The sequence below is a fragment of the Chiloscyllium plagiosum genome, chromosome 18 (assembly GCF_004010195.1).
Source record: "Chiloscyllium plagiosum isolate BGI_BamShark_2017 chromosome 18, ASM401019v2, whole genome shotgun sequence".
NCBI lineage: Eukaryota > Metazoa > Chordata > Chondrichthyes > Orectolobiformes > Hemiscylliidae > Chiloscyllium > Chiloscyllium plagiosum.
The window spans coordinates 59838390-59859421 of NC_057727.1; the positions used below are offsets into that span (position 1 = coordinate 59838390).

At 41.2% G+C, this 21032-nt stretch overlaps 1 protein-coding gene across 3 annotated transcripts in view; it reads left to right on the forward strand.

Annotated features, from left to right (window-relative positions):
* Positions 1-21032, forward strand: part of LOC122559112 (transcriptional regulator QRICH1-like) — a 75667-nt gene that overhangs the window by 27765 nt on the left and 26870 nt on the right. For all 3 annotated transcript variants that reach the window (XM_043708423.1, XM_043708420.1, XM_043708424.1), the window contains exons 2-6: positions 649-960; positions 7449-8417; positions 11297-11468; positions 12825-12979; positions 17926-18040. In XM_043708423.1, the coding sequence (XP_043564358.1) occupies positions 670-960; positions 7449-8417; positions 11297-11468; positions 12825-12979; positions 17926-18040 (1702 nt within the window). In that variant the 5' untranslated portion in view covers positions 649-669. The remainder of the gene's footprint in view (positions 1-648; positions 961-7448; positions 8418-11296; positions 11469-12824; positions 12980-17925; positions 18041-21032) is intronic.

Consider the following 21032-nt stretch of genomic DNA (forward strand, 5'->3'; position numbering starts at 1 on the left):
TTTTTTTTTGTCAAATTTTGGCTATTGTATATTTGGGCTAATTGTATATCAATGTTTATATCTGAGAGTTTTGTTTATTTTTGTAAACTTGTAAAAATGTTAAATTTCTAATAAAAATATCTATATAAAAAAAATGTTGGACATTCCTTCAAAGAATTTTTAAAAATACTTCTGGGTAATAATATCAGAGTGTTTAATTAATCCAATAGCCTGTTTGCACATTAAGCCTCTGCTGAGGTGAACATTGCAAACTTGGTAGCCCCACAGCTGACTCCAGTGGAAATTGCATGGATGAGTTGGACAGAAGGGTCTGTTTCCATGCTATACATCTGACTCTGACTCAAACCATGGCATCTGATTGTATCTATGATACCGAATAGACCAGTTCTAATCAAAATGTTAACTTTTTAAAATACTTAATCCATTTTAATTGAGAAGTTTAGGTTTTGTGGTGGATTTTGAGGGAAAATTCTTGTTAATAAGGTTCAAATTTGTGCCCATCAATACTGACTGACTGATACTGCTGTGCTGATTTGTCAGTACTGGAAACACCTTGCTCTCTTCCATAGTTGTGGTTTAGGACAACTTCAAGTTGAAATCATTCTTTAAAAATTAAATATGTTTTTGTTTTTCTAAACCTTTATCTAGGAATCCAGGGAAACTGTAACCATGAATAACTCGTTGGATAACACTATGTCATTTGAGGAATATATTCGATTGAAAGCACGTACTATACCCCAACATCGAATGAAAGAATTCCTGGAATCACTAGCTGCCAAAGGACCAGAGGCACTACAGGAATTCCAGCAGGCCACCATGACTGTGTACCAGCAGGGTGGCAACTGTATCTACACAGACAGCACCGAGGTGGCTGGCTCCCTGCTTGAGCTTGCATGTCCTGTAACATCAACTGTACAACAGCAGGAGCATCAGATCCAGCAACAGGCACAGCAAATCCAGGTATGAGTGCAATATACTAAGATTTTTATACTATATATTTGGTTGTTATAGTGGGAAATTGAATTTAAAAATTGTTAAAAATAACTAGCTTTAAAACTGCGGCTGCAGGTCAGGCTCATGTTTCCTTGTCTGTCTGTTGTGTGGTAAATGTGCACATGGGAATTTTTCAAGTGTTTGCAGATGCCACCAAGTGACAGCAGATAAATAAAGTGGGTATTCACAAGTATAGATCTGGTTGGGGTTGAGGGGCACTTCAGAAATAAGTCTTAAAAAATGGGAGCCAAAACTCTTTCTGGAGATTTGCCGATGATCGAACAGACAAAAATAGAACCAAGCCAAGGTGTACTTCACTGGTCAACAGAGGCTAGGCCTTTTGGGAGAAAACTTGAAGTGGCTGGGGTAGGTTATTGAAAAGGGATTGAAAGCAGTCTTGAACATGGCAAAGCACAGTACCTGAGGAGTGGGACCATTTACATTAGATTGATTATAGCTAGCAGTAGAGAATCCCTGGCCAATTTCTCAATTTGAACATTGGTTCTTTTGACCATTCTATTTCAAACATGATCCATTTAGGTTACTGAATTGCTTCAGTGGATGACTGCACCGTAAGTGTACCCACACTGTAAACTCAGTTAAACAGAAGCAGTTTGGTAATGCAATTAAGACCATAAGACATAGGAGCGGAAGTAAGGCCATTCGGCCCATCGAGTCCACTCTGCCATTCAATCATGGCTGATGGGGATTTCAACTCCACTTACCTGCATTCTCCCTGTCGCCCTTAATTCCTTGTGACATCAAGAATTTAACAATCTCTGCCTTGAAGACATTTAGCGTCCCGGCCTCCACTGCACTCTGCGGCCATGAACTCCACAGACCCACCACTCTCTGGCTGAAGAAATGTCTCTGCATTTCTGTTCTGAATTTACCCCCTCTAATTCTAAGGCTGTGTCCACGGGTCCTAGTCTCCTCGCCTAACGGAAACAATTTCCTAGCGTCCACCCTTTCCAAGCCATGTATTATCTTGTAAGTTTCTATTAGATCTCCCCTTAACCTTCTAAACTCCAATGAATACAAACCCAGGATCCTCAGCCGTTCCTCGTATGTTAGACCTACCATTCCAGGGCTCATCCGTGTGAATCTCCGCTGGACATGCTCCAGTGCCAGTATGTCCTTCCTGAAGTGTGGGGACCAAAGCTGGACACAGTACTCCAAATGGGGCCTAACCAGAGCTTTATAAAGTCTCAGTAGCACAACAGTGCATTTATATTCCAACCCTCTTGAGATAAATGACAACATTGCATTCGCTTTCTTAATCACGGACTCAACCTGCATGTTTACCTTTAGAGAATCCTCAACTAGCACTCCCAGATCCCTTTGTACTTTGGCCACTAAACTCAGTAAATCTCTCTGACCATGGTATTGTTTGAAAGCAAGGAGTCTGTCCTTATACTCTGAGCCATTTTCCCATATCAAACAGAAAAAGTTATTTGCTGACTTTGAACGTCTCTACTGGGTTATGGTGGCATAGGAGAAAGTAAAGGCATGGAAAGGAATCAAAGCTTGCATGAGGAACTGGTTGGGTAGATTTAGTTGCAAAATTAGTTGTGAAATAGTGGGTTCAATTCTGGCGGCCTGACATCACGGCCACTAACTGGAATACATTTCAGTAATTTTTTTTTGACATGTTACCTATTATCGTATTTATAAAACTGTGGCTTCCATCAGCTGACCATTTCCTCGCCCAACATGAACCTTCTAAAAATGTTTAGGAAATCATTGGTTATGATCAAATCACGCAAGCAGTCATTGTAAGCCTCACTGAAGTGTTTGCAAAACAACTTTGGGCCTGATAGAAACCCAAACTTTTCCTCCTTTCATATCTTTTGTGTGCAATATGTCTGTATTCTATACCCTGTGAATAGCTCTTGTCAGTAATTTATTCTGAGCAAACCCTCAGTAGGCAACAAGTACACAAATAACCAAATGATCTGCATTTACTGGTGATGTTGAGCAAGGCGTATTGGTCAGGATAAGTAGTGCCGCAAAATCTTTTATCCACTTGACAATTTCTTATGTCCATGCTTCTCAACATGTTAGGTGACTTTGGATAATCATTCTTTCCTGCGCTACATGCCAATAGTTGTTGGATTTTTAGTTACTCATACAATGTGTGTGGAATTTGCAATCTTTCAACTTGGGTCCTCTGAGACAAGTTGACATATTTCATTGAGAGCAGAACCACTAACTGACTAAACTTCCCATTTTGCCAATGTTCGTTTTCAGTGAAATGCTACAACCTCTCTGGAGTCGAAATATGGCTCCTTATTATAGGAGTAATTGTGTATTTTTTTTATAATTTAACAAAGGCTAATCGTCTGTTTAGTTAAGGTTTAGAAAATGCTCTTTACACAGTGATTAATTATTCACCTAACTGCATTTTTGAAAGCTATATTAATGTGTTTTTAAGTTCTGAAGTATTTCAGAATAGAAAAGGAGACAAGCTTTGACGCCTTACTTGTTTAGCTGAGACAAGTGAGAATGAAATGTTTCTGGAGGAAAATGATTTCAAGTAATTGACTGCTTTCAATTTTTAGTTCAGATTTTTTGGGACAGTTTTTTTTCATAGACCTGTACTTTTTTGTAAAATGTTAACTGTTTCAGATATCCAACTGCTGGATCTAATCCACCAGCATAACAACAGCTGGAAATTTTGTGACTATTCCCTGATTTCCCCCAAGTCTATGCACCACTTGTATCAGTCTAGTCAGGAGTGTGATGGCATGCTCTCCATTTGCCTGGATGTGTAGTTTTAACAATACTCCAGAAACTCAATACCATCCAGGTCAAAGCATCCCAATTGACTAACACCACTTCCACTTCCTTCCACTCACTTCCTCTACCATTGGTGCATAGTAGCAGCTATGTGTACCAGATTCACGTTGCACTGTAGGAACTCCAAGGTTCCTTTTGATAGCATCTCCCAAGTCTGTACCCTCTACCACTCAGAAGAACAGGACCAGCCTGTGCAAGGAGCGTCACCACGCTTGAAAGTTCCCCACACTATCCTGACATCTATCACTGTTTCTTCAGTGGTGCTGGGTCAAAGTCTTGGAGCTCCCTTCCTAAGAGTTGGTTGGGTGTAGCCACACCATACGGACTGCTGTGGGTGTTGTATGTAGTTCACCACCACCTTCTCCGGGCAGTTAGTGATGGGCAATAAATACTGCATAGCACGTGATGCTAACATCCCTTATTATTCTTATTATTCTTATTATTCTTATTATTCTTATTCTTTATTCTTTATTCTTTATTCTTTATTCTTTATTCTTTATTCTTTATTCTTTATTCGTATTCTTATTCTCGTGCGTGTTACCATCTTGCAGGGATTGGTTTAAGACCCATTGACAATTCATTCATGGGTATGGAAGCCCCTGGTAAGGGCAACGATTATTGCCCTGGAGAAAGTGATGGTGAGCCTCTGCTTTGAACTGCTACAGTTGTATAGTTTTGGGACATGCACACTGCCATGCTAAGCAGTTCTTAGATTTTGAACCAGCATCAAAGGGACTTTATATTCTTACTGCCTGCCCGACCATTATTAATGATTAAGTTTGCAGAGAAATGCCATTTGATAAGTTTAGATAAATTGGGCAAATCTGCCACACTTTGGCAGATGGTATTAAACCTAAATGTTTAGAATGAGAAGAATGTTGGTAAGAACAACGCAGGATGTGTGTGGGAAACAATACAGAAACAATTTGAGAAGAACAGGTTGAAATATTGAGTGCAAATCATCTGATAGTTTGGCACTTGTGCTAAAAGCTGCAAATAATGTTCATGATATTGGTTTGTATTAATCAGACCTTTCAGTGTAAAACAAAGGTCGTCACTGTCATTCAACAGGCTACTAATTAGAACTCATCTGGAGACAGGCATTGTGTTTTGATCACTCCACATAGTGAGTTGGGGGAAGGGCCTTAAGTTCACATCTGAACATTGGAATGTCTCAAGTTGAAGCAATTAGAACATAGAACATTCCATCGCAGTACAGGCCCCTTTGGCCCTCGATGTTGTGCCCACCTGTGAAACCAATCTGAAGCCCATCTAACCTACACTATTCTATTTTCATCCATTTGTCTATCCAATGACCATTTAAATGTCCTTAAAGTTAGCGAGTCTACTACTGTTGCAGGGAGGCTGTTCCACGCCCCTACTACTGAGTAAAGAAACTACCTCTGACATCTGTCCTATATTGATCACCCCTTGATTTAAAGCAATGTTCCCTCATGCGAGCCATCACCATCTGAGGAAAAAGGCTCACACTGTCCTCCCTATCTAACTTTCTAATAAGTTACATAGCTTACTGATATTCACTGTACAGGGATACATACATGAACTGTATCCCTGAATAAGTCACATCCTTTAGGAAAGGAACTGTGTGTACAAAAAAGGGAGAAGGAAAATTTGCTTTACTTATCTTTGAAAATCCCAAACTTCAGGGTCATAATGATTTCTCTGAAATTGTTAGAATATTTAAAGTCTGCTGTTAAATCTGTAGCTAACTTCAACTACAAATTCAGAAGTTAAGACACTTGGAGTTCACAATGGCTGCTATGCCAAAGTAACTCCAAAATGTGTGCTATTTAAGGCAACTTTCCTGAAAAAAAAACACACTACTTTAAGAATTTTAAATATTGCAAAGATCAATAAACTGTGCCTGAACACACATATGAACTATTCCAAAGCTGTATCTTTTTTCATTGTGCTCTCAGATTAAGCCAAGTGAGTAACATTTAGAGAAAAGGTCCCAGGTGCCGTACCCATTCAAAACAAACCGCAAGATTCCACATGTGCAAAAATCTGGCATTCTACACAACGACAAAATTTACTCAACAGTCCTAGCAACATATATCCAAGTCAGAATGATGTATGACCTGGAGAGGAGATTCCCATGTGTCTGCTACCCTTATAAATGATGGCGGTTACAGGACTCCGATACGTTACAAAAGTAGCCCTCGCAAATTACTGCATCCTACAGATAGTATACACACCAGCTAGTGATTGGGGAGTGGAAATAACAACTGGAATGTTCAAAAGTTATAAGAATTCACTGCACTCAAAGAATCAGAATTGTACCTTTTGTATCATCTTCCCATACATCAACTAAGACATACCAGTGGTAATCAATAAAGACAAGACTTATAAAAATTCTAACCTATATCTGTTGATGGAGCAGATGGAAAGCTGTCCAATGGCACAGAATCTGGTAGCCTTCCATATATAATTTCATATAGCAAATGGCCAAAGGAATAACCTCAATGGCTTCTGTTATCTAACAGTACACAAATGCACAGAACAAATATTAGAAGTGCTAAAAGACATCAAGTATTTTGATGTTAAAATTCAGTTTTTTTGTTAAACTTTCTAAGAGATCTTAACCAAGGAGAGACAAATGAATGAATTAGGAGCAGGAGTAAGCTGCTGCATGCCATTCAATAAGCCGTTAGAACTCTTTCAATTTTTCTTTAGTACAGATTTGGTCAACTCAATTTATGAAATAATGAAGAGCCTCAGCAACATGTCTTGATTGTGTGTGGAGCAGCATGTATTTTCAGATAAAATAGGAATAGTTGAACTGTCATGCATTCCCATTCCCTGCCACAAGAAGTTACTGAGGCAAAAATTGCAACATGGGAGTTTAGTGGGTTTAGGAATAACAGTTGGTCTGTCTGATCTCATAAACAAGTTTAAATCCTTTGGGTGGGAGAGAATTTTTCCAGATATTGTTTCCAGTTATTGGTCATGGGTTTTTAAAAATCTTGCTATATGACCAGAGGAATAGGAAGTGTTGAGTCACAGTGGTCCACAATCACTCAGCTTAATGGGTCACTCCTTTTCCTGCCCAACATTTTCGTGTATAGAGGAAACTCACTTTAGGTGGGTTTCAGCATTAGATTTGGCTACAATGTTCCCCATTTACAGGTTGCCAATGTTTAGCATAGCCTCCTAGGCGTCACTGATCGTTTGGTAAAAGAGAGTGAAAGAAAGCAATTGTCATTTTTTTTTGTAGCTTTCATTGTGCCTTACAGACTGGCTTCTTGGACAGTCAAAGCAGTTGGCATTGAGTGTTTATAGATATACCTCTTGTCTAGTTAATTCTGAGGCTGTGCATTAGATTGGTTGGAATTGTATTGTTTTACTTTCCTGTAATTTTTTTTTACACAATGCATTAAACATCTTTAAGTAGAAAAGGCATATATCTTTTTAAATAAAGTGAGGGAAGTTAACCTAAAAATCACTAATTATTCAGCAAAAGCTTTCACGGTTGTTCAAGTTCATTGTAGAATCCATTTTAGGTAAAATTTCACTATATATTAAACTTGCTACTCTTGATCTCAGTTCATGTTTTTAAATGGCTAGGATGTTTTAAAGGATAGAATTTTGAACCCTTTTGCCAAATGAATGTGCTTGTCTTGTTTTGTTTCCAGGTTCAGGTTCAGGTGCAGCAATCACCCCAGCACGTCACCACACAACAGCTGTCTCCCCAGCTCCATCCATCATCTGATCAGATTCAGGTACAGGTACAGTCACAACCGGTCACTGCCCAACAGCAGCAGTCTTCACAAATTCAGGCCATGCATAGTCCTACCACAGCTCAGCAGCTTCAGGCCACTCAGATCTCTGTGCAGCACATTCAGCCTTCCCAGCAAATGCAAACCTCAGAAATCTCTGATGAACACATTCAGCACCAGCATATTCAAGCTCAGCTCGTCTCTGGCCAAACTCAACAAATTCAGATTCAAACAGTGAGCTCGCTTTCTCCCACTCAACAACAAGGATCCCCCCGTGAAGGGGAACGACGGTCCAGTACATCAAACGTACTCCAGCCAGTCAAAAAGCGCAAGGTGGACATGCCAATCACTGTTTCGTACACTATTACTGGGCAGCCTGTAGCCACAGTGCTAGCTATTCCACAGGGGCAGCAACAAGGGTATGTGTCTCTAAGACCTGACCTTTTGACAGTGGACAGCGGTCACCTCTACACAACAGCAGCTGGTACAATTACCAGCCCTAGTGGGGAAACATGGGCTATACCAGTTTATTCTACACAACCTTGTACTGATATTCAGCAGCAAACTGCCACACATGTGACCATCCCTCAGGAGGCCTATAACGTAGTGCAAGTTGGCAGTTCACCTACAGCTGTAACAGCTGTGAAATTGGAGGATGATAAAGATAAATTGGTGACCTCTGGATCTGTGATGAAGAACTCTCATGAAGAGGTGGTTCATACATTGGCCAATACCATCTTTCCAGCACAGTTCATGAATGGCAACATTCATATTCCAGTGGCAGTACAAGCAGTGGGAGGTCCATACCAGACACAGGCACAGTCAATGCAGCTGTGGGATCCCCAGCAGCAACATCAGCCACAACAACAACAACAACAATTACAGGTAAGAGAGATGGGCAGTTTGCTTTTACATTTTGAAAAAGCACAGCAGCTGTGATCTACCAACAGTGCATCATTTGTTTGCTCAGGATAGTCATCAGTTCCACCATAGACAATACCGAACTGACTCGAGCAGGAGTGAATGTTAAATGTCTTCTGATTAAAGAATATGCAGGAAATAAAATGGATTTCTTTTCCTATGGTTTCTAGTGAGTGACTTTCACTTGAAAGTCTGTACCTATGGATGTTGGGCAAGGAGAAGATTGGTGTGGTCCCTACCCTGAGTCCAATTCCCCTGCCAACAATTTATTTTGGAACAGAAAATTTGAGAATTCCACCATTTGGGCCTGCCCCACTATTCAATGTGATCATAGCTGATCATCCAACTCCGTACTTTGTTCCTGCTTTCTCACCATAACCTTGGATCTCCTTAGCCATGGGATCTATACATAACACCTTCTTGAAAGCATTCAGCAGTTTGTCATCAATCACTTTCTGTGACAGGCTCACTACTCCCTGGGTGAAGAAATTTCTCTTCATTTCAATCCTAAATTGTGACCCCTAGTTCTGGATTCCCTGGTCGTCAGGAGCATGCTTCCTGTATTTACTCTGACTAGAGCTTTGGAATATTATAGATTACTATGACATTCCTTTCTCATTCTTCTAAACACCCATGAATATAGTCCTAAATGATTCAGTCTCTCTGTGTCAGTCTTGCCCTTCAAGGAATCAGTCTGAATGCATTTCCTCCACAGCCTGAAGATAAGAGCACAAATTCCAGGTGTGGTCTCACCAAGACCTTAGGGCCTTCCCTACAGCAAGGCATCCCCTGTTCCTGTCCTCAAAGCCTCTCACTGTGGAGACCAATGTGCCCTTTGCGTTAAACAAAATCAGAAATTGCTGAAAAATGTCTCAACAGGTCAGGCAGCATATGTGGAGAGAAACTAGAGTTAACTCTTCGGTTCCAGTGACACTTCTTCAGAACATTCACCTCCCACCCAGCCTCTCCATAGATGCTGTCAGACCTGCTGAGTTTTTCCAGCTATTTCTGTTTTTGCTTCTGATTGCCAGCATTTATTTTTTAAAACATTGTTGTGAGTCTTAAGTTACATATAGACGAAAGAAAGCAAGGATGATAGGTTTCCTTCCCGAAAGGGCATTAGTGAATAATTAGTGCATTTTTATAACAAGTAATGATGGCTTCACAATCGCTTTTCTAGATTTGTTAATTTAATAGAGCATTTTCCTTAAACTCTACATTGTAAGTCTAGCGACGTTTCCACTATATCATCATCTTACAAGGCTGTGGACCAAGTGCTGGAAATTGGGATTAGAATAGTTAGGCGCTTGTCTTTGACTGGTGTAGACTCAATGGGCTAAAGGGCCTTTTACTGTGCCTTAGATTACATCTTGTCATTGTGTTTGTACCTGTATATAATGAAAGTATGAGATTCGTATTTTGTGGCTTTTCTAATTTTGAAAAGTAATAACATACTACTATAGGATTTCAAACATTCCCTTGAGTGGAAAAAAACTTGCAAAATCATGGTGATAACAGGTCAGCATGGCTCTGTAAACGTGAGGGAAATAACTATCTATTTCCCTTTTGAATGTCTCCGCTGTACCATCAGGCAGTACACTCCAGACCCTAAGCACTTAATGTTTTTCTTCTTGTCCCTTTTAATAGTTAATTTAAATTTGTGTTCTTGCACTTTTGATCGTTTTTACGGGTTGGAAAGTTTATCCATATTTATTCTGTCCAGACCTCTCCTGATTTTGAATATCCAGTCTCCTTTCCGAGGAAAACAGTACCAGAGTGTCTCACTCCTGTAACCATTCTCGTAATCGTCGTCACTCTTTCCAATATTTTCACATCCTTCATTCAGTGTGGTGCCTGTAATTCTATACAGCACTCCAGCACAGGCTAAACTAGTGTCTTTTTACCAGTTCAACATCACCACCTTGCTCTTGTTTCTTGTGCCTCGTTAATAAAGCCTCGTATACTATTGTTTTATTAACTGTCCTCTCAATCTGTCCTACTGTCTTCAATAACCTATGCCAATACACACCCAGGTTCCTCTGCTCCGACACCCTCTTTAGAGTTTACCCTTTTTGATTTGAACTAACTCATTATATGCTTCATTGGTAAGTGTATCACCCTACATTTCACTTCATCTGGTATATATTCGCCCATTCGTCCAGAACATCTGTCCTTTTGAAATTTTATGCTGTCCTCTTCACAGTTTACAATGCTTCCAAGTTTAGTTTCATTCACAGTTTGAAATTATGCCCTGTGCACAAAGGTGCAGATTATTAATATGTTGAAAAAACAATTACCAGCTCTGTCTTGCCAGGAATTGGAACTTATTGACAAACCAATCTCCTTTTATTCAGAAACAGTTCTTCTGTGCAACTCCTTTCCTGCTTGTTTCATGCACTAGTGCTTTGCCAAGTAATTTTTAATATCTCCAACTATCCATTTTAGTGGCTGTCCCTTGCAAAGCCATAGTGCCTTCCAATTTTAACTGAGTGCAAAATATATCATTTTTAAGTTTGTTAGTAAGCTAGCTGCTAAACACCAGGTGTCTTCACTCTACAAGAGCAGTTTATATATTCAAGATCTATATCCAAGAAAAGAGTTCTACTTTAAAATCCAAAATTCTAATGGAGCAAAGTTGGAAAAAAAGAGTGAAACTCAAATAAATAAATGCTTCCTAGGGCCTGATGTATTCAGTGCTTAGAAATTAAAGCAGCTTGAAATATGTAGCAAACATTTGATTAATCTCTTCCAATTTTCTATCATTATTGTTCAAGTGAAATGAATGTTTCATAATTTACTGTGGTTTTGGATTCTTCCTGAAAGCATTTTTTTTTTGTCCCTAGCCCCAGTCAGTGCAGGTGGCTGAGGTGGAATCTCCACCTCCGCCACCTCCAGAGGTACTTCTCCCAAATACCTTGAAACCGGAGGAAGGCCTTGGCGTCTGGAAAAGTTGGGCAGAGACCAAGAATGCGGAGTTTGAGAAGGAGTCTGAAAACAGGCCCGCTCCCATTGGTAGTAAGTAGCATCACACCTGAAATAACACCAAAGAATGTTGTCGAGCGGTGAAGTGCAACAGTGTTTCAGGTTGGGGAGTGAGACTTTGGAATTCTGGAGTTAAGTCTAAAGGGAAAACTTCAAACTCTGGTCAAAGTTTCAATCCCTGTCCACTTGAGCCTGTTATGGTTTAGACCTGCCACCAAATATCTTCCTGCCTTTCTCAACTGGTTGCTTAGAGCTCTGTAAGATGACGAGAGAACAAACTCCCTACCCACAATCCCTATGGGGTAGCAGCATGGCTAAAAGTGCTTCAAAAGACTCAGCATTCCTGTGTGTGCTATACATTCTGACTTGTTACATGGCTGTTGGCCTCAAGATGCGCTTTTGGATTTGCTCACTGCGCTAACATAGATGATTATTTTGTTAACACATGAAGGGATTTTATATGAGCAGACTATCTTGATGACATTTCTCAAAAGTAGAGAAATATAAAAATTTGTTTCCAACCGTGGGTGTTTAATTTTATGTATTTCCAAAGCTCTAGCTGTGGTTATTGAAGAGTTCAGTGTTGAATTGTTTCCTTTAAAAGGACAAATCAATTGGGAAATTCAGAATAGTAGTGTCTCAGTTGTGTTGATATTGAATGTATATGGAAGACACAGACCGATATCTTCCTGCCAAGCTCGCTGGAAGTCTATGGTTGTGCATTCTTAGGTTAATTTTGTTCTTGTTTTTCCTGATGAAAACAGCTAACTGCTCTCTCCTTCATAGAACTCTGGCTTACCTTTTTATTTTCCACTATTTAATCTTTAGATAATTGGTATATTGTTTTGCCTTGTGGTTTACATGGGGCACAGTCCTGAACTATAAAGTTGAAAGCAGTTACAGCTTCCTTGCAATGTTTTACATTTTTAAAAATTGCTATAAACCCAGACTGTATAAGAAATCTTGCGTGCACACTGCTTCTTCAATCTTTGCTCGCGACTTTGATTAGAATTAATTGAAATCGAGAAAAAAAAAGTCCTGCTGACAGTGTTTGCAAAGAGAAAACGTTAGTATGTGAGTGAAGACCATTTGGTCCTTTTTTTTTTGTGGCCACTGTTTTGGGGAAAACAAACCTTCCTGCCAAAATGTTGACCTGACTTTTTCTCCCTTTTGGATGGTATAGATTCCACCTTTAGAAGAACCAGCATTTGGTGAGATGTAAAACGAATTCATGTATTTGTTCTGTTTAATTTCTGTAAAGAAGAACCATTACCAGTGTACCCTGCACATCTATCTCAGTTGTGTGTCAAGTGATTTCAGCACTCTGACTCACTGACTTCTGTAGTCACAAATGTGCTGGCTAATAATGCCATTTTCTTCCCCTCCGAGGACGTCAGCCGTTGCGCTTCCAGGAAGATCTCCTGTCATCAGCTGTAGCAGAACTGAATTATGGGCTGTGTCTTATGCTAAAAGAAGCACGAAATCCAGAGGGTGAGGCATACAGCCCTGACATGGTGTACTACATATGTCTCTGCATACAAAAGGTACAACTTGTTGTCTGAATATGGCCGTTGAAACCCTGAATTTTCAATCTCTGCCATTCAGTAAGATTTGATTGTCAGAATGGTCCATTTGTATGTATCTATTTTTGAATGGGAAAGGATAGAGGATGCCAATTTTACGATTAGATTACAGTAGTTGTTTTCACATGACTGATGTTCCCAATGTATATATTATGCTCCTGGACTGGACCATCATATTTCTATTACAATCTGGTTAGTTACTATTCTTTAAAGGTAATTAAAGTGTGAGATCCGGCTACATATTTAAAGAATGAAACCACAAAATTCCACCTTTTAGAACAAATATTAAACTTTGTATAATAAAGTTGGAACAGCAATATAATGTGATATGTAAAAACTGAGAGAACTGCGGAAGCTGTAAATCAGAAACAAAAACAGAAATTGCTGGAAAAGCTCAGCTGGTCTGGCAGCATCTGTGAAGAGAAATCAAAGTTAGCATTTTCATTCTTTGTTCTGAGGATGGATCAGACCCGAAATGTTAACTTTGATCTCTCTTCACAGCTGCTGTTGGACCTGCTGAGCTTTTACAGCAACTTCTGCTCTTGTGTAATGTGCTATGTATATATTTTTATATAGATATTCTAACATCAAGAATTAACATGAGGCAAACATGGGTAACAAACTGGGATCGAACACCTTTTTTAAGGCACATCAAATATATTAATCACATGTGGGAATTAGCAAATATTTCTCCATATCCCTCCAGATGTTGATGACACAGGTCATGAAGTCTTATTAAGTATTGAGATTGAGTCTTCACTTTTGATGAACTGGCGTCTTAGTGCCTTCAAAAGCTACTCAGTGATGGTTTGCTCATATTTTGGGTGGTCACCCTCCTTTCCTTGGTTCTGTTGCCCTGGATTCTGGAAGCTGCACTTAAAAGGACAACTCTTGCTCTTTGCACATAGCTACCTTCATCAAACTAATGTTGCACTTAGATTTTTCCCTGTGGTCTAACTTGCTCAGATGCATCACATGGCCATCTCGCATGCGCTGTACCCCCGTTGTGCTCGCATACACCCAAACAAACTGGCCATTCGTAAGACCATAATAAATAGGAATGGAAGTAAGGCCATTCGGCCCATCGAGTCCACTCCACCTTTCAATCATGGCTGATGGGCATTTCAATGCCACTTAACCGCACTCCCACCGTATCCCTTAATTCCTTGTGAGATTAAGAATTTATCAATCTCTGCCTTGAAGACATTTAACGTCCTGGCCTCCGCTGTGCTCTGTGGCAGTGAATTCCATAGGCCCACCACTCTCTGGCTGAAGAAATGTCTCCTCATTTCCGTTCTGAATTTACCCCCTCTAATTCTAAGGCTATGCCCTCAAGTCCTAGAATCCCTGCCTGGCTGAAACAATTTCCCAGCGTCCACCCTTTCTCAGCCATGCGTTATCTTCTAAGTTTCTATTAGATCTCCCCTCAACCTTCTAAACTCTAATGCATACAATCCTAGGATTCTTAGCTGTTCATCGTATGTTAGGCCTACCATTCCAGGGATCATCAGTGTGAATCTCTGCTGGTCATGTTCCAGTGCCAGTATGTCCTTCCTGAGATTTGGGGCCTAAAACTGGACACCGTATTCTAAATGGGGCCTAACCAGAGCTTTCTAAAGTCTCAGTAGCACCTCACTGTTTTTACATTCCAACCCTCTTGAAATAAATGACAACATTGTATTTGCTTTCTTAACTACGGACTCAACCTGCAAGGCAACCTTTAGAGAATCCTGTACTAGCTCTCCCAGATCCCTTTGTACTTTGGCTTTAAGAGTTTTCTCACTGTTTAGAAAATAGTCCATGCCTGTGTTCTTTATCCAAAGTGCAAGACCTGGCATTTGCTCACATTGAATTTCATCAGCCATTTCTTGGACCACTCTCTTAAACTGTCTAAATCTTTCTGCAGCCTCCCCACCTCCTCAGTCCTACCTGCCTGTCCATCTAACTTCGTATCATTGGCAAACTTCGCCAGAATGCCCCCAGTCCCTTCATCCAGTTCATTTATGTATGAAATTAATAGCTGCGACCCCAGCACTGAACCCTGCGGGACACCACTTGTCACTAGCTGCCATTCCGAAAAAGAACCTTTTTATCCCAACTATCTGCCTTCTGTCAAACAGCCAATCCCTAATCCATGCCAGTAGCTCACCTCAAACACCATGGGCCCTCACCTTACTCAGCAGCATCCCGTGAGGCACCTTATCAAAAGCCTTTTGGAAGTCTAGGTAGATAACATCCACTGGGTTTCCCTGGTCTAACCTACTTGTTACCTCTTCAAAGAATTCTAACAGGTTTGTCAGGCATGATCTCCCCATACTAAATCCATGCTGACTTGTTCTAATTCAATCCTGCACTTCCAAGAATTTAGAAATCTCATCCTTAACGATGGATTCTAGAATTTTAAGTACAACAGAGGTTAGGCTAATTGACCTATAATTTTCTAGCCCTCCTGCTTTGTCAATGTTCCTGCTGCAAATTAACCTTTTGTACAATTTACCTCAGCTTTTACTGTCAGCAGCATCTTTCCATTTCATGTCTATCCAGCATCCTGTCATAATTGCACTGGAAGGATATGGGCCAAGCATAGGCAAGTGGGACTAGTTTAGTTTGAGATTATTGTTGGCATGGACTGGTTGGACAAATGGGTCTGCCTCCATGTTCTGTAAATGGCCTCACTTAATGAGTAAATGGCCTCGTCCTGTGCTGCATTACCCAAACATTCTAAATGTCATCCATATTATTGCCTGTGGTAGAAAATTCCATATTCTCACCATCAAATTATAGAATCACTACAGAAAGAGACCATTTGGCCCATCAACCCTCCAAAGAGCATACCGAGACCCTGATCTATAAGCTATCCATCTAGCCTGCACATCTTTGAATTTGAGGAGGAAGCCAGAGCATCTGCTGGAAACCCATGTAGAAACAGGGAGAATATGAAAATTCCCCACAGACAGCCACCTGAGGCTGGAATTGAATTTGAGTCACTGGTGATGTGAGGCAGCAGTGCTAACCACTGAGCCAAAATATCGTATACTCAGCACCAGTTCTCTGGTGACTCTGATTTTCCAGAGTCCCTTCCATTTCCTGATTTATTGTTGCTTCCGGGATGTTACTCATATCCTCGATAGTGAAGCTCGGCCCCTAGTGGCTGGAAGAGGAAATGAAAGGAGGTAACCATAAATTCTGCAAGGAGAGGGAGTAAAGGAAGAATACTTAAGATTGCATCTCGCTACACAAACGCGAGGCAATGATCATCTCGAGTAAGACATAATCTAATCACTAACCTTTGTGCCCTTGACATTCAATCGTGTTGCCATCACTGAATCCCTCACTATCAACGTCCTTGGGGTTACCAAAGACTCAGCTGGGCTCACCACATAAACACAGTGGCAGGACAGAGGCTAGGAGTACTGTAGCAAGTAATTCATCTTCTGACTGTCCACTATCTATAAGGCACAAGTCAGGAGTGTGATGGAATACTCCCCACTTGCCTGGATGGGTGCAGCTCCAGCAACACTCAAGAAGCTTGACACTATCCAGGACAAAATAGACCACTTAGAGTCATAGAGATGTACAGCACAGAAACCGATCCTTCGGTCCAACTTGTCCACGCCGACCAGATATCTTAAACAAATCTCATCCCACTTTCCAGCATGCGGCCCATATCCCTCTAAACCCTTCTGATTCATGTACCCACCCCAATGTCTTTTAAATGTTGTAAATGTACCAGCCTCCATCACTACCTCTGGCACTTATCCTATGCATGATAAAGTTGCCCCTTAGGTCCCTTTTTAAATTTGTCCCCTCTCACTAAACCTATGCCCTCTAGCTCTGAACTCCCTGATGCCAGGGAAAACACCTGGACTACTTACCCTATCCATGCCCCTCATGATTTTATAAACTTCTATAAGGTCACCCTTCAGCCTTCGATACTCCAGGGAAAAGAGCCCCAGTCTATTCAGTCTCTCCCTATAGCTCACCACACCAACTCTCGATAGCAGCAGTGCGTATTAGTTAACAGATGAGCTGCAGAAACTCCTCAAACCCACAACCAGTTTATTTGGACTGACAAGGACAGCAGATATGTGAAATATCATCATCTTCAAATTCCCCTCCAAGCCACTCACCATCCTCACTTGGAAATATATTGCTGTTCATTCGCTCTTGCTGGGTCAAAATCCTGGAATACAGTTCCCAAGGGCATTATTGGTCAACTTATTGCAGTTGGATTGCAGTGCTTCAAGAAGGCAGCTCACTACTGCCTTGTCAAGGACAACTAGGTGTAGGCAATAGGTGCTGGCTTAGCCAGCGATTTCCATGAGTGAAATTAAAAAAAAAAAAGTTCCCAGAACAGCGCTCTCCTGACTGTATCCCACTGTGCCGCCAGCTCTGTTGGGTCTGTCCTGCAAGTGGGGCAGAACATATCCAGGATGTTGGTGTCTGGGACACAGTCATACTCATAAAATCATACCTTTCAGACTATGTCAGGCTGTTGCTTGACTAGTCTGTGAGAGAGTTCTTCCAATGTTGGCGCTAACCTCCACGTTATTGTGAGGAAACTTTGCAAGGGCAACAGGCCTGTCTCAGCTGTTGTTTTTTCCCATACCAAGGTCATTGCCAGGTGATCCATCCGGTTTAGATTTTCTAAGACTCTCTCGCGATTGATACATCCAAGTGGCCTGCTTGGCCATTTCAAAGAGCAGTTAAGAGTCAGCCTCATTACTGAGAGTCTGGAGTCCTGTCTAGGCCATACCAGGTGAGGGTGGCAGATTTCTTTCCCTGAAAGACATTATTTAGCCAGGTTGGTTTATGCACATGTACAGATAACAGAAGTATTACATGCATGTACTGCCATTTTATTGAAAATATCTCATTTATTTCACTGTTTATATTTTATTTTTCAGTATCTATTTGAAAATGGCAGGGTGGATGATATATTTTCAGATATCTATTATACAAAGTTTACAGAGAGGCTACAGGAGGTGTTGAAAGATTGGCAACCTCAGGTCAGCTCTCTGGGTAAGTGAATGCCTACATGTGTATTTCTGTCGGAACACAAATGGATATGGCCAACCTTTTAGGCAATATAATTGTAGTTTTTGTTTCTTAAAAGAGTATTTACTGAAAAAATAAATCAGTGAAAGACATTTTACTCATACATGAGGAATATGAGAATGATCAGGGAGAAGGTAGGGCCGATCAGGGATAGCGGAGGGAACTTGTGCATGGAGTCTGAGCAGATAGGGGAAGCCCTAAATGAGTTTTTTGGTTCGGTTTTCACCAAGGAAAGGGAACTTGTTGTAAATGAAAACTTAGAGGAGCTGTGATGTAGTCTTGACCAGATCAAGATTGAGGAAGTTGATGTGCTAGAAATTTTGGAAAACATTAAGATTGATAAGTCCCAGGGCCAGACCAGATTTATCCTAGGCTCTTCAAGGAAGCGAGAAAGGAGGTTGCTAAGCCACTGGCGAGGATCTTTGCCTCCTCCCTCTCCACAGGAGTTGTACTGGAGGATTGGAAGGAGGCAAATGTTGTTTCTTTTCAAGAAAGGTAATAGGGAAGTCCCTGGCAATTACAGACCAGTCCGTCTTACGTCTGTGGTCAGCAAAATTTTGGAAAGAACTCTGAGGGATAGGATGTTTAACTATTTGGCAAAGCATAGTGTGATTAAAGGCAGTCAGCATGGCTTTGTGAGGGCAGGTCGTGCCTCACAAATCTTATTGAGTTCTTTGAGGAGGTGTTGAGACAGTGGATGTGGTGTATATGGACTTCAGTAAGGCATTTGATAAGGTTCCCCATGGTCGGCTCATTCATAAAGTCAGGAAGTATGGGATACAGGGAGATTTGGCTATCTGGATTCAGAATTGGCTGGCTGACAGAAGGCAGAGAGTGGTTGTGGATGGAAAGTATTCTGCCTGGAGGTCAGTGTTGAGTGGGATCCTGCAGGGCTCTGTTCTTGGGCCTCTGCTCTTTGTAGTTTTTATAAATGACTTGGATGAGGAGGTTGAGGGGTGGGTTAGTAAATTTACCAATGACGCCAAGGTTGGAGGTGTCATCGATAGTATAGAGGGCTACTGCAGGCTGCAGCGCGACATAGACAGGATGCAGAGGTGGGCTGAGAAATGGCACATGGAGTTCAACCTGGATAGATGTGCAGTGATGCATTTTGGAAGGTCAAACTTGAATGCTGAATATAGGATTAAAGACAGGAGTCTTGGCAGTGTGGAGGAACAGAGGGATCTGGGTGTTCAAGTGCATAGATCCCTCAAAGTTGCCACCCAAGTGGATAGGATTGTTAAGAAAGCACATGGTGGTTTGGCTTTCATTAACAAGGGGATAGAGTTTAAGAGCTGCGAGGTTTTGCTACAGCTCTACAAGTCCCTGGTGAGACCACACTTGGAATATTATGTCCAGTTCTACTCTAGGAAAGATGCAGGGGCTTTGGAAACTGTGCAAAGAAGGTTTACCAGGATGCTGCTTGGACTGGAGGGCTTGTCTTATGAAGAAAGGTTGAATAAACTCGGACTTTTCTCTTTGGAGAGAAGGAGGAAGAGAGGAGACCTGATAGAGGTGTACAAAATAATGAGTGGAATAGATAGAATCAATAGCCAGTGACTTTTCCCCACGGCAGGATTGACTGGTATGAGGAGTCATAGTTTGAAGATATTAAGAGGAAGGTAGGTTCTTTACGCAGAGAGTTGTGAATGCATGGAATGCGTTGTCACCTGTGGTGGTGGAAGCAGAGTCATTGGGGACATTTAAGTGACTGCTGGACATGCACGTGGATAGCAGTGAGTTGAGGGGTGCCTAGGTTAAGTTGTTATATTTTTACATTAGGATTAAACCTCAGCACAACATCGTGGGCCGAAGGACCTGTTCTGTGCTGTATGTTTCTGTTCTGTGAAAGACATGTTCAAGTGGCGTTTTGGCAGGTTTTCATGTGCAATCACCCGGGTAGACTATAGTCTACATTTCAGCACAACATGTTTGGATCAGGGGTAAGATTGAGAGCTTATCTCTTGAATGCGCTAACTGCATTTTGAATGTGCATATAGACTTGAGAAAGAAGTATGCTGTTTAAAAAGGGTGGTAAGGACAAGCCAGGGAACTATAGACCAGTGAGTCTGACGTCAATGGTGGGCAAGTTGTTGGAGGGAATCCTGAGAGACAGGATGTACGTGTATTTGGAAAGGCAAGGACTAATTAGGGATAGTCAACGTGGCTTTTTGTGTGGGAAATCATGTCTTCTCACAAACTTGACTGAGTTTTTTTGAAGTAACAAAGAAGATTGATGAGGGCAGAGCAGTAGATGTGATCTATATGGACTTCAGTAAGGCTTTCGACAAGGTTCCCCATGGGAGACTGGTTAGCAAGGTTAGATCTCACGGAATAGAGGGAGAACAAGACATTTGGATACAGAACTGGCTCAAAGGTAGAAGACAGAGGGTGGTGGTGGAGGGTTGTTTTTCAGATTGGATGTCTGTGACCAGTGGAGTGCCACAAGGATCAGTGCTGGGGCCTCTACATTTTGTCATTTGCATAAATGATTTGGATGTGAGCATAAGAGATACAGGTTAGTAAGTTTTCAGATGACATGAAAATTGGAAGTGTAGTGGACAGCGAACAACGCTTCCTCAAACTACAACAGGATCTTGACCAGGTGGGCCAATGGGCTGAGAAGTGGCAGATGAAGTTTAATTTAGATAAATTTGAGTTGCTGCATTTTGGGAAAGCAAATCTTAGCAGGACTTGTACACTTAATGATAAGGTCCTAGGGAGTGTTGCTGAACAAAGAGACCTTGGAGTGCAGGTTCATAGCTCCTTGAATGTAGAGTTGCAGGTAGATAGGATAGTGAAGAAGGCGTTTGGTATGCTTTCCTTTATTGGTCAGAGAATTGAGTACAGGAGTTGGGAGGTCATGTTGCAGCTGTACAGGACATTGGTTAGGCCACTGTTGGAATATTGCGTGCAATTCTGGTCTCCTTCCTATCAGAAAGGTGTTGTGAAACTT